At 30.6% G+C, this 13563-nt stretch overlaps 1 protein-coding gene and 1 long non-coding RNA gene across 3 annotated transcripts; both read left to right on the top strand.

The window, feature by feature from the left end:
• The first annotated feature begins 92 nt into the window (after positions 1 to 92).
• On the top strand, positions 93 to 3539 carry LOC123198608. Its single transcript, XM_044613323.1, has 7 exons — positions 93 to 258; positions 888 to 1003; positions 1119 to 1181; positions 1269 to 1316; positions 1418 to 1471; positions 3045 to 3102; positions 3230 to 3539. Exons 2-7 carry the CDS (start codon positions 911 to 913, stop codon positions 3271 to 3273), a joined length of 360 nt encoding a protein of 119 aa, XP_044469258.1. The 5' UTR covers positions 93 to 258; positions 888 to 910; the 3' UTR covers positions 3274 to 3539.
• Positions 3540 to 8207: 4668 nt separating this feature from the next.
• Positions 8208 to 11453, top strand: LOC123199041. Of its 2 annotated transcripts, none has more exons than XR_006498168.1 (2): positions 8208 to 9007; positions 9621 to 11453. It is a non-coding gene; the product is annotated as an uncharacterized LOC123199041 (long non-coding RNA). The 2 variants fall into 2 exon arrangements; XR_006498169.1 differs by having other exon boundaries at positions 9349 to 11453.
• Positions 11454 to 13563: the final 2110 nt, after the last annotated feature.

The raw sequence follows: 13563 nt of genomic DNA, 5'->3' as shown, positions 1-13563 counted from the left end.
GAAAATACATCTTTTAACTATCATATAATAATATATTATTATTTGAGTTAGACTCCAATCTTACCAACCTTTGTAGGAGGGTTCATCTTGTGTTATGCTTTCACTTCCCTTCAATTCAAGTAGATGGCAAAACCCATGACCCGACCCAAAACCAATTTAGGCTTCCTACTTGTTTAACGACCCAAAATCAAAACAATCACTTTTCATCGCTTAGCTTGGCTTCTGAGAGTTGATTTATAATCATTTGACCCTTACCGGGTATGTTTCAAATTTATTTATTTGCAATTGTTTCTTTGAATACAATTGTGCGATCTTTATGCTGATTTTGATGTGCTTTGGAATACTAATTGTCATTGATCTTTTTGATTGAGGCTCATTATGAATTCTTTAGTGCTTCATATGAGACCAGTGGAAAAATTCCATTCAATTCGTCTCAAGGTTTTGTTTAGTTACAGGAAGATCCCACCAAATTTCGGGAATCTCCCTGTAACTGTGTCAAATTTCATTGGAGGATTATGAAATTTACCGTCATTTTCTTTTAGTTTTGTTGTTTGATTTGTTGAAATACCTGCTAATTGCTATATCTTGTTTTTCTATTGATGCTCTGATTTGTAAGTTACGATTCGCTCCTCTTTTTTATAATATTAAATTGTTTATTTTCACTTAGATTTCTCTCTTTTTAGCTATTACAAATTAATCTCGTTTTGAATATTAAATGGAATGTTCCAAAGTTTTTTGCAGATTATGCGCTATTATTATATGAAAAGAATCCACTCAGTTTTTGTGTTGAAATGATTTGATTCTGTGGTGCATATTGTTTGTAGGGTATAATTGATGAATATCTGTGTTTTGTGTGGTTGTGACAAGCAAATGCTGTGCAATTTCAGTGGCCGGTTGTTTGGGCAGCATCATGTCAGGCACTGTAGATGTAAAATATCAAGAAATGGTTGATGAGAGTGTCCCTGAGGAGTCTCAGAAGTCTATGCCATCGTCTGAAGACGAGGTTTTGTCTAATTTTGTACTTTATATGTTTGATTTAATTGAATATCTGAATGTGAATGCTGGTATTTGTACTACAAGTTGCCTGATTTTGTCATTTTATTTTTTGGCTTTTGTAGGAGGCTGCAGTTAAAAAAAAGTATGGAGGGATCATGCCGAAGAAACCACCACTCATCTCAAAGGTGGTTTTTGTATAAGAATTTGCTATTTTATATTTTAACAAAATGATGTTGGGTTGTGTTGTTCTTAACAATTTAAGTTGATATCAGGACCATGAGCGTGCTTATTTTGATTCGGCAGATTGGGCGCTTGGAAAGGTACTTAATGTTGGTTTTTCACTTGCCCATGTTTAGCTTGTTTTTCTGAATAATATGCATTAAATTAGTTGCCTGATATTTTCAGTACTTTTGAATAACAGCAAGGTGTTTCAAAGCCAAAAGGACCACTTGAAGCCCTTCGGCCAAAATTGCAGGTATTAGTTTAACACTTTCTTGAACTGACATGATGTGTTATGACCTTCTTGAACAACATATTGAATGAATATTTGATAACATTAGTTTCTTCTCTAGACAATCCCGAACAATGAAGTAGTTGATTGGTTTACACATGTTGAAAATTGATAATTTTACTGTTACAAATAGGCAGTGAGCTGTGTTTTTTTATTATGTCCCGGCATGCTATATCAAATGTGAATAAGGAACTAACTTTGCCACTTTGTGCCTAATGCTGATTGATTGCAGTCATCTAGCTAAAAATGATTATTGCTAATCTCAATCTCAAAGTATATAAATGTAAGTAACTAGCATATTGCAATAGCTAAAGAAGAGAAGATAGTAGCAATAATGTCTCCTTTGTTGATTTCCTCAAAGGAAAATGCAAACATATAAATACATTTTCTATAAAATTTGAAAGGGAAAAACCAAATCAGCCGAATACAATAAAACCATCCCTAAAGTTAGTCAGGTAACTCCTAGGTCGTTCTTTTAGTAGGATTTTGATCCACAAAACTGCACACATCCTTTGGTCGATTGCTCAGAATTCAGCTTCTGTTACAGCAGGTTGTTTCTTCTCTATGTAGTAAGATTACCTCACACATATGTGCAATAGCGCCAAGTTGATCCCGCCTAATCTTCATCGGCATGGACTTTTGCTTGGTATAGGATTTTACTTGGAAATGACCACTCTTGGAAAACAAATGGCCTTTCCCAGGTTTAGAAATTCTGTATACACTATAAATTGATGTACCACTCCTACTGCATGAGCTATGTTTGGTCTTATATGAATGTCTCTATATTTAGATCAATATGCCAGTCAACTTCTACTAGATTTCCCTCTATGATAGACCTCAAATTGTGGTTAAGGTCACTCACTGTATATTATAGTTTAGAGCTAGTCATTCTTGTCTCCTTCAAGAAATCATGGATGTATTTTCTAATATTTTTGAATGTGAATGAAGAAACTGAAAAATAAGTTTATATTCTACTATAGTGAATGCTTTAAACGGAAAGTCAGAAATCTTGCTATTGAATTTATTTCAGTTTTTGAAAAGAGAATTATTGACAAGCTCTCGGTTTCTTTAGGATCGAGATTTTTAAAGTGTGCAAATCATATTGAGCATATGCTCCGGGCAGTTTGAGAAACCAATAATCTGAGCAGTCATGACCTTTGCAAAAAGTAGGGCAGTTTTGTTTAGTTTGTGTTTATATGGGTAGACAGGTTTTAAATTTCAACCAAAATCACTTTTAGTAAAAATGTAAAATATATTATTCAAATAATTTAAGTTCTTCTGGTAAAATATTCCAATTTTCATGTTTGGCATGTATCCAGTCTCCTTTGAATTCAAGGCTTTTGTTGGTAACGCTTAAGATGATAATTAGTATGTTGTCAAATTCAGACAATAGTGACTCGTGTAATTTAATTTAACTTTAATATGAGCAATTGTTATGCTCTTTCATTACCTGTCACAAACTTTCTTTCTTCTAAGTATGAGACAGATTAATTTTCTACATGATTGATTGTGAAGCTTTATATTTTTTATGTTTCAGCCCACACAACAGCAAACACGATATAGAAAGTCTCCTTGTGCTCCATCGGATGGTGAAGGTATGCATGGTCATTTGTTTTGCTTGTTTTCACTTGTGAATTGTTTGATGTAATGTTGAATATAGATATTTTCTTTTTCAAAAGGGAAAATGTAACTTGGCATTTGTTTTCCTCTCTATTTACTCAGATGCAGGGAGTGCTCCATCTGAGGAAGCTAGTGGTAATGAATAAGAAATTATTGTTGATGGTCTCATGTTGTGAGGACCATTCATAATCATCTGATGCCTACATATGTTAATGTGTAACTTTCAGCTGTTCCCAGTAATCACGCAAAAGAAACAAATCGCAATATTTGTTGTAGTCAAGAGACGTTGTGAACTATAAATCACGGTTCCAATGTTTGGTTTTTCTTTTAGGGATGAGAGAATAATGGCTTGTTTTCTGAGTGATGAGCTTTATATTTAGGCTTTATTTATGCAAATGCAATTCTTTGGGTCTCTTGAAAATGGTTATTATCTCCTGTTTTGAGCATAATATATAATTGAAATGTGTGAAAGATACATATTCAATTAATCAAAAATCCAAATCCATCCTCAATTTGAATTCGATTCAGATTTTAACCCTGGATTTTTGTTTGAATGGATTGACTATTCAAATCAAAAGTAAATATACCCATAAGCTTAACCTTAACCCAAATTAGAACGCTATGTCTATGTGAGGTAAAGGAGACAATTAATTGGATTTGGATAGATAGAATCTATTTAATTGATTACAGGTGGGGGTCCTATTAAGTCGGTTTTACTTGTTATCCAAATATTTATTTACTTAAAGTATGTATTTATTTTATCATTTTCTGTATGATTCACATTTGGAGACTGATAGCCACGAATGGATTGTGCCTTTTTTTTTGGGCCTCAATTGTTATATATGGTAGTGATACCATGAAAAGTTTAGGGGCGCAACAAGCTATTTTTAATGAAAACATAAATTAAAAAATAAATAAATGCATATGATAATTTAGAGAAATTATTGTATATAATTTCACAGGAAAAAAAAAAAAAGAAGAGGAAGTTTAGCTCATCATTAGTCACAAATAATCAAGGGATGGAATTTGACATATCACCAAGGCCTAGAGGATTACCTTGTTAAATCACCAACTATCCAAGAAAATAATCAAATTTTATTGGTTTAAAATATTTTATTAATGATTAAATGTGATTTATGTCTACAAGGGACAACTCGGAGTTCGGCAAATTCATTATGTTTTCCATGAAATTAAATTAATAATCTTGTATGGTATGGCCACAGAAATTAATTTTCTTTTATTCTTTAGAAAATACACAACACAAGTGGCCCAAATTGATTAGAAAGCAAATTGCATTTCATTATAATTTCATATCAAAATGTTATTGGTTAACCTTAAAAGTGGGATGTTTCTGAGCAAAAGTTGGATGCTTCAATTACTTGGCAATTTAAAAAAAAAAAAATCAAGTCAACCATAGGTTATTTTAATAAAGAAATGAAATTGTGCTCCCAAAGTGACACTTTCTATTTCTTGGGTATGGAATCTAATCGCACTTTATGCTCTAAATTTTTTGACAATTTCAATCAATCTTGGCCCCAAAAGGGACAATATCCCAAATAGGAAAGAAAACATAAAGATTTCTTTGTCACCAAATTTCTTAACTTTCTATTACGTGTCAACTCATGATATATCCTCAAAAAATTAAATAATTCAACAAAATAAGCAGCTTTGTAATAAATAATTACAAGCATCAAAACTAATTTCAATATTGTACAGATGGATAGATAGAGAGATATTACATATGATAAAAGTAGATTTGTTTTGTCCAGATATTTCACACAAGCACCAGAAAGGAATAATATTTAATTTGTTAAACCAAATTCAGACCTAAAACTTGGAAATTGGGCAGTGTACAACACTACAAAATAAACAGACTTTCCGTATTCATATGATAAAAGTAGATTTGTTTCGTCCAAATATTTCACACAAGCAGCAGAAAGGAATAACATTTAATTTGTTAAACCAAATTCAGACCTAAAACTTGGAAAATGGGGCAGTGTACAACACTACAAAATAAATAGACTTTCCATATTGGTAAATATTACTCAAGAACAAAAAAATATGATTGACGAGAAGGACTAATCATAAAAAGAAAATATTAAACATGTAATATGGGTCAAGTTGATTGAGATTTAGAAGAGGATTGGACACGCGTAATGGGATGAATGGTGGCTAGGAGACCATTTTTAAATGGGAAAGTGATTATTATATCATTATCACTCTTGTTAATGCATCTTAATCATTATCTTATACATGGATTTGAAGTTAACATGTTTGCCATGGTCATATATTAAGCTTAATTAAGACATGATCAACATAGGAAACATAGAAACATAATCACATTACATGGACCCCAAGAAGTTGTTTCTTAATTAAACAAAATTCCATTTCTTAATTATAAAGGCCATTCAGGCTGAATAATTAATAAATAAATCACTTTCCACGAATGACCATAATTCAAGTTAATATTTACAGAAGAGACTTGCTCATTAATTTCTGATGTTAATTCCAACACTTACGTATAAAATTAAACTCTTGTTGATTTAATAAGAGACTACTTTAGCGCAATTACCGGTATGATTATGTAAAATTCAAACTTGAGATTTGAAAAAGGGTACAAGCTTTAGATAAATTGGCTTTTAACCTATCAATTAATTGTTAAGTGTTCTAGTTCATTAAATTTTATTGACCTTCTAAAAAGTGTTATGAAACTTCACGAAAGTCTTTGACAAATTTCAGTGGATAGGTTTGTACAATATTTTATAATTTACTGTATATATCTTTCAGACTAAACATAATAACATTATTGGTTGTCTCTAATTAGTCATGCATGAACAATAGGTAATGGTCTCTTGTATAGGAAAGGACCCTTTTTAAGATAAAAATTAAGAATTTTCGAGGGAATATATCTGACAAAATAGAAGAGAAGATATTTAAAGCCTAAAAGAAAGAATATTCCTGCTATAAAGTTAAAATTTAAGGTAAATGAAAATTTCCGTAAAGTTCACTGCAATTTACTTAAGAAAATATACCTCTTATATATCCAAGTTTAATTTGTTGTATTCTCTGAAATCAGAAGCCACTATATATAGGTTTTTTGCTATTTGAATAGTTATTTCGGTATGAAATTAATACAGTAAATATTTTTCAATAAAATTAAGGCTTAAATGATCTAGAAAATGGAATTCTGAATTTATATATGAAGTTATCTCTCAGAACTGATAAGGTTTTTAGATTTCAATGTAAAGCTTAAGGTTGATGAAAATATTCCTTTTGAATTGAAATCTTCATATTAAAGAAAATTAATTAAAATCTTGAGCTCCCAAGTTTTTGGTCATTGTAATACAGTTGGTTACTGATATTAATTAATTGTTTGCTGTGACTTTCCAATACAAGAAAGCAAAAGATTCCATGAACAATGGATCTACGTCGATCGTATTAATTTTACACAATAATAATTTAAGGTTAAGTAACAATAGACATGAAATGTCCACAACATAGCAATTGAGGCAGATAAGACAACCTACAAATACATTTCCCGATGAATAAATGTCAAAGGAAGATAAGCCAAAACCCACCACTTGAACTAGTTGGCAGGCAAACCCTCTTATTCCCATGTGACATTCCTTCGTTGGCTTCACAGCCTTTGCCGTCCATCCATCTATTAACTTTAGAAACCCTAAAAACAACTGACTAGAAATAAGAATACTCGTTGATCACATTTACAGATGGAGATATATGGTTATTTGGTAAAAAAATTCTCTCATTTTCTTCATATACAAAATGTGAAGCATTTAGATCAAAGTAAAGATTCAACCACCATTTTGTTACGTGCTTCAGGAAGCCACCATTAATCATGGTCTTGATTAACTTCTTCAACGCAATTAACTAGAAAAAATCATTTTTACTCATGTTAGTTACTGTGGGATAAGAAATAATTGATGAAATCCTCTAAAATTAGTTTGAAATATTTGTAATTTATGATAACAGTGGGACAAACAAGGAAGGGCATTTTCAAAACCCTAAACATAAAGAAGCATAAGTGACCAATCAAACAAATGTAAGTGGGGCCTAAATTAATGGAAATTAAAAGAAGAAAACCCTATATAATATTTGCAAAGATAAAACTTTGATTGCTTTACTCTCAACTACCACCACACCAACCTTAATGAAATGAAGATTAATTCAACTCTTAGAGCTAAATTACAAAGCAAAACCATGTGATTCTGTCCAGTAATCAAAGTATTAAAAAGTTGTGGTCCTTCCCTTCCATTACGACATGTCTAAATGTCACTATTTGTCAACCAAAGACAGAAGAACCGCCCAAAGCTAAAGACAAATGCAGATTGGCCTCAACTGATTCCATCAACTGGCCGGTATCCATTCACGCTCCTCTTATAAATAATGAAACCATATTTATTGAATTAGTTTTGTTGTAGGGACAACGGAGCTCACTAAGCACATGCCAACCACTCCTTTTTTCTATTTGATGCACAACATAATCTCAGATTTAACATCTAAAAACACCCCCATTTACCACCCTCTAGCATTTCTATATCCATTTAAGCAAATCATGAACAAGAGAACAAAACCCTAATTCAGGTCAAGAAATTAAAAAATAGCTAGTTATTGCATGCAATATTGACAGCATACACATTATCAGAAGGAAAAATTTTCCATGTAATTTACCAGCTGTTATGCATACCAAAGTATGAAATAAACTTTTTCAAAAGTAATTGTGATCAATTTCCATGATAATTTAGAGAGTATAAGTCAGCAAAGTTACCTAACATATATTAATATATTATCGTGTTATAATTATATATATTTATATTTTCAGTTGACTTTGCATTGGAAACACTTTAAGAAGTTGACCGTATGATCATCTTTAATATTTACTGAGATTTAATTTACAGTAGTACTGGTAATTATCTGTTAACTGGAGTTAAGCTAATATTATATATATTTTAATTTATGAGGAGGGCCTACTGGTCCCCATAGTCTTGCCATTTATGTGTTAGTCATGTAAAATATGAAGAAAGAGAGAAAACATGTCATTGTCAATAGCTGTAAGGAAGGACCAAAAGCCACCATTAAATTAATTCTCTCCCCAGCTCTCTATGACACAGTACTTCAATAAGAAGAAGAAGAGCAATAACAAGAAGAAGAAAAACAAGAGAGAGAGGTTGCATTTATACACATAAGAGAAGATAGTCACCTGTATTCTCTCTTACAAACAACACAAAACATGCATGTCCTCCTGCTTACCTTCATTCCTTCTTGTCAATCTTTCTAAAGGTGAGATAAGCTTCTTTGTGTTCTTCCTTCAAAGGGCCTCCTGATTCCCAACAAAACCCAGACCTCACTCACCATATATTTCCTTTTTTACTTCTTGTTTGGTTACATGTTGGTTTGAGAGATTGAAGCTGCCAGCATGATCTGGTAAAAAATTACCTGCCACTCTATGTATATATCTATTGATATACCGATAGACTGATTCTTATTTTTATATATATATTTTTTCCAGTTTTAGATTTTTTTTTTTTTTAACCCTTATAGATCCAACATGGATTGATTTTCAAAAGCAAGTTTTTTTTTACTCTATTGAAATTGGGAAGAAAGAAAGACTAAATTTTATGCTTACGGTAAATGTTCTATTGTGTGGTTGAGAGATTTTAGGTCGGCCAAATGACTGTAATCCTAGCTATTTAATTAGTAATTAAGCATAATAGATAAAAGTTCCATCAGGTCATCTTGCAGCTTCAATTACTCATTCACCAACAATGTTTGAAGATATATAATCTTGAAATAAGGCTTAATTTCTAATGAAGTTTAGCGCTGCGTCTTAACCATGCAAAGGCCACAGCCTCAATATTCCAGGTAATTCCTCTATACTTTACTGATTGCTATTTTATTACTTTAATTTCTTTGCCCTTACCATTTATCAGCTTGATTTCTGAAATGATTGCTTAATTCTACTAAAATCTGACTAAAATATTTCTTCTTTCAACACTTAATACATTCCTCTATATATATATATATGTGGATACATGCTATTAGTCATATATATATATATATACACGCATGATGATGCATTCATTTATACATGCATAGGCATGAAGACATATTTAAATGTACTCATCAGCCTTAGTAAATCAAACCTTGATGAATTTTGAATTATCAATTTCCATCAATTTATACCATTCTTTTTATATTAATAGGAAAATTGGCGACAGGAAAACGGTGTTCTTTATAACTCTGCAGCCTTCGTATATATAATATCATGAGGATAATATATATATTTTGTCTTTACTTTGTTATTTGTATCTAGAATTAACACATAAAAACAAATTCCCAAGACACAAGAAAGACATGCTAGTTAGACAAATCTTCAGGGTTATATTATATTCAAAGATTGGTGTTCCCAATACAGAAAATAGCAAATCTGTTTATGATATTTCAATATCTAATTGGAATCCTCATCAAACTATAGGTTTCATACTGTTTTCGAGGGTCTGAAAGCTGCAGGTAGAAGACACAGCAGGAACATAATAACTTGTTTGTACTTAATTTCGTCATTAATTTGTGTTTTCGCTTTCCAGTTTAACTTATAATAACAGCATTAATTCACTGTTAATTTATTTAATTACAGAGAGAAGATTTTTATTAAAAGACTCAAAGATATTTATATAGTCAAGATTTTTCACTCCCACATGTTAGGATAACTTATTCTTTCTATTACTAATTATAAACAATGAACAGATTAAAATTAATTAAACTGAACATATATAAGTGTGTGTGTTTAACATGTAGATCCAATGGATCTGCTGAACTTTGATGATCCAGTTCATTTAGTGTGTTTTGTTTTCAGTTTGATATGTTGTTTATTTGTGGATAGTAATGGGTTTTATGGAAGTAATAGAGATGGTATCATTGATAGTAAATTTTCTTTCTTGTCATATACATCTTCATATTAAATAATCTGTTAAAATACAAGGGAATTTGTTTCTCCTAAGGTACCCTCAGTGCCTTTTTGAGAATGCTAATTCTCCTCCCAATTAGCATCTAGCTCTTGCCGGCCAGCTGGCCAGAAGCAGTCAAATACATACCATATGCAATGAACAAAAGTGCTAAAATAGCTAGCATGAAGTACTGTAAGATTTAGTAAGTTAAAAATGTACAAGTTCTATAGGAAAAATGAAGATGAAGAAACATGCATATCGGCAATATGGATGTTAAGACTTGCAAGAGAAACTAGGAAACATTATTTCTGCTGGTGGATTATATATATAAACTGATTTATATAATTTCAAAGAAGTTGCTATCATTCATTAATTTTTTATGTTCATTAATTCAATGGGAAAAGTGTGTATCCGATTAACCTTTGTCTCTGTGTATGTGTGTGTGTGTGTGTGTAATACATATACACTTGGGTAGGTAGAACTACGTATGCTGTATAATTAAGAATATAAATCCCGGTGTTTATGGAGCAATAATTATTAGAACATGTAAACAAATTGTATTAAGAAGTCTAAGCTGCTGGGATGTATACAAACTTGGAGGCATTATAAGCTTTTCCTTCTCATATATATTCTTTCTACCTTTGGCAATTAGCAACTTTAATTCGTTTCTTTTCTTGACCTATTTTTTTTTCTCCTGTTTATTTATTTGATTTAGTTAATTAATTCAAACTAATAATCCCTCTCCAAGAAACCAACAAAACCAACCCTTACTATTATTTATAGTAACCCTACCTGCTTTAGACGATGCCCAGCACCCCAGTTGTTCTTCTCAGTAGTGATCATTTAGTTTTTTGAATATTTCTAAGAGACATTTTCATGATAATAAATTGTCATTATTTAGATAATTTTGAATTAAAAATAAGTAATATTTAATCATATAATGACACATTATCTAAATATCAATTTTGTATATTTAAAATATATATACATAGTTTTATTATATATATACACACACCCTCAAGGAGAAATATTTGGTGATGTGACTTATAAAAGGGGTAATTTATCAAAAGAAATAGAGCTAAGATCTCTTAAATTAAGCTATTACAAGACAAGTTTACTTGCTTTAGCTCATGAGATGCTCTTATAATTAGAGTTTAATCAGTGTCATTTATTTCGAGTTGCTTAGCATTGTAGAAGGTCAGCAGATCACTGATGATATGTATAGTTGTAATATTATTCTGTGAGAAAAGCTGAAACTAAATAGTGCTCATTCTAGATGATGATCATAAATATTAAGACTACTTCAATTTTCTATATATATACGACTTGTAAAAGTAATGAAATTTGAAAGCATTGATGCATCATATACTTGTTTCTCAGGAAAAAAGTGTTCAGGATTCAAACATCTCTCTCTTTTCTAATCTCTATACAAATTTGAAGCTGATAATATAAAATGTCCGTTTAGTATAGTTTATGATAGTTAGATTATAATTATGAATTATGATTATAAAAAAAATTGACTATGTTGTACTCAAGTAGTATGTGTTTGATATTAAATTATCTCAAAGATGTAGTAATTGATTAACCTAATAATTCAGTTACTGAATTAAACACATACTAGACATATTCCTAGAGTAATTTACACGTTAATTTAATATCTTGTTCTATATATTTATTTTTTTTGAGATATTTGGTGAAACGAACGATCTTACACACTACGTTAATTACTTCTAATGTAGTGTAAGACAAAGAGGTTATAAGTGAACTTCAATAACACTATTTAATTCACAGGCTTCCCGGAGAAGTTTTCTAATTGACATACAATGTTCACGGGTAACAATGGCAATCAACAATAGATAGATCTCAAAGTTAATACCACTTAAGGGATGAATTTGAACTGAGTCAAACCTAGAAGTCCAATTCAAGTTAGTGGCAAGTTGTCGGATAAAAAAAATAAGAAGAGTCACTAAATATAAATAAAATGAATCACCAATAAAGAAGCTGAGAAAAAAAAAACCTCTATCGAAGTAGTTAAAAAATTATTAGAGAAAATAAAAAATCATCAAAAAAGATAAATTTATCAACGACTTACTCAATTCTAACTCAAGTAGAGATTATTCCAAACATCAAGCAAATTCAGCTCGAATCCATCCCTGCCATGTAGACCCCGTAAAGTTTTGAAAGTAATCAGCTACCACCGGCCCGAAATAGCCACTTTAGACTCCCTGCCGATATGGATGGAGTTAAGAGCAAATAACATTCCAGATTCAGTTTTATCTTTAATTAAAATGACATTCAACCTATTCAACACAGGCAGGGGCAGAGGAAGGAGGGTCCTTTTTTACTTTTAAAAACAATTCATAAGTTTTATTTGTATACAATTAAGTCCCTTATATTAGATGTATGATGTGTTTAAAATATTTTTTCAATCTTTGAACAAATAAATAAGTAGAGTTAGATTCGAATTGAGTTTATTCAAATTTGAAAACTCGCTCGAATTGAACAACTCTGAAACAAGTTTGATCCAAACAAATTTGAGTTTGGGCTCAAACCTAAGAGTTATTGAATTTGAGTTTGAACTTGAAGGACGTTCAATTTACTAAACTCATAAGTTTGAAAAAATTTAATACAAATCAACCAACACGCACCAAAATGATGACGTTTTAGGCATTTTTTATTTAATTACAGTATCGAACCGAGCTCAAAGCTTGACTCTATTCAAACTCAAATTCTACTTCATTTAACCAAGCTGAGCTCAAACAACTTTAAGGGTAGCTCGGTGAGCTCAGCTCCCCTCAAATCGAGCCAAATTGTTTATTTGTTGAAATTAAAAATAATAAAATGTTTTCATAAGTTTAGGGTTTAAAGTTTATTTGTTAATGAAATTAATATTGATTTTACTGGTTACCATTATTGGTGTAAATAGAGCATTTTTAACAATGAATTTTGTAAAGGATCATTTGCAAAATATAATAAGTGATAGTTGAATAATAACTTAATTGTATATATAAAGAAAAATGCATTTAATATTGATAATGAAGTCATTATATAATACTTTTAAAAGATGAAATTATGTTGAAGACAATTATAAATATATTAATTAATTAATGTTTTTATTAATACAAATAATTGCGTTTATTTTAATTAAAAATATATTCATGTTACTGTAATCCTGACCTCTCTAAGTTTCACTTCTGGGTACACAAGACCATTTAAAATATGTATATATGTAATAGATGAACTAGTTTGCTACCATTTAATACTTGATAATTTAGAATTTTCCCTTAACATATACATAAGACCAAAAATTGCCGTGGCAAATTTTCATTTTAATTATATAAGTTCATTATTAATCCAAGGGAATGAGGATGTTATTAATTTTCTGTATATTTATATTTATGTTTAAAAGAATATAAAAGTTGAAGTATGAACACAAGAACGCTAATTATGTATATTGATGTACAAACATTAAAG

This window comes from Mangifera indica, chromosome 16 (assembly GCF_011075055.1).
Source record: "Mangifera indica cultivar Alphonso chromosome 16, CATAS_Mindica_2.1, whole genome shotgun sequence".
Taxonomy (NCBI): Eukaryota; Viridiplantae; Streptophyta; class Magnoliopsida; order Sapindales; family Anacardiaceae; genus Mangifera; species Mangifera indica.
This window is presented reverse-complemented; position numbering and strand designations above follow the sequence as displayed.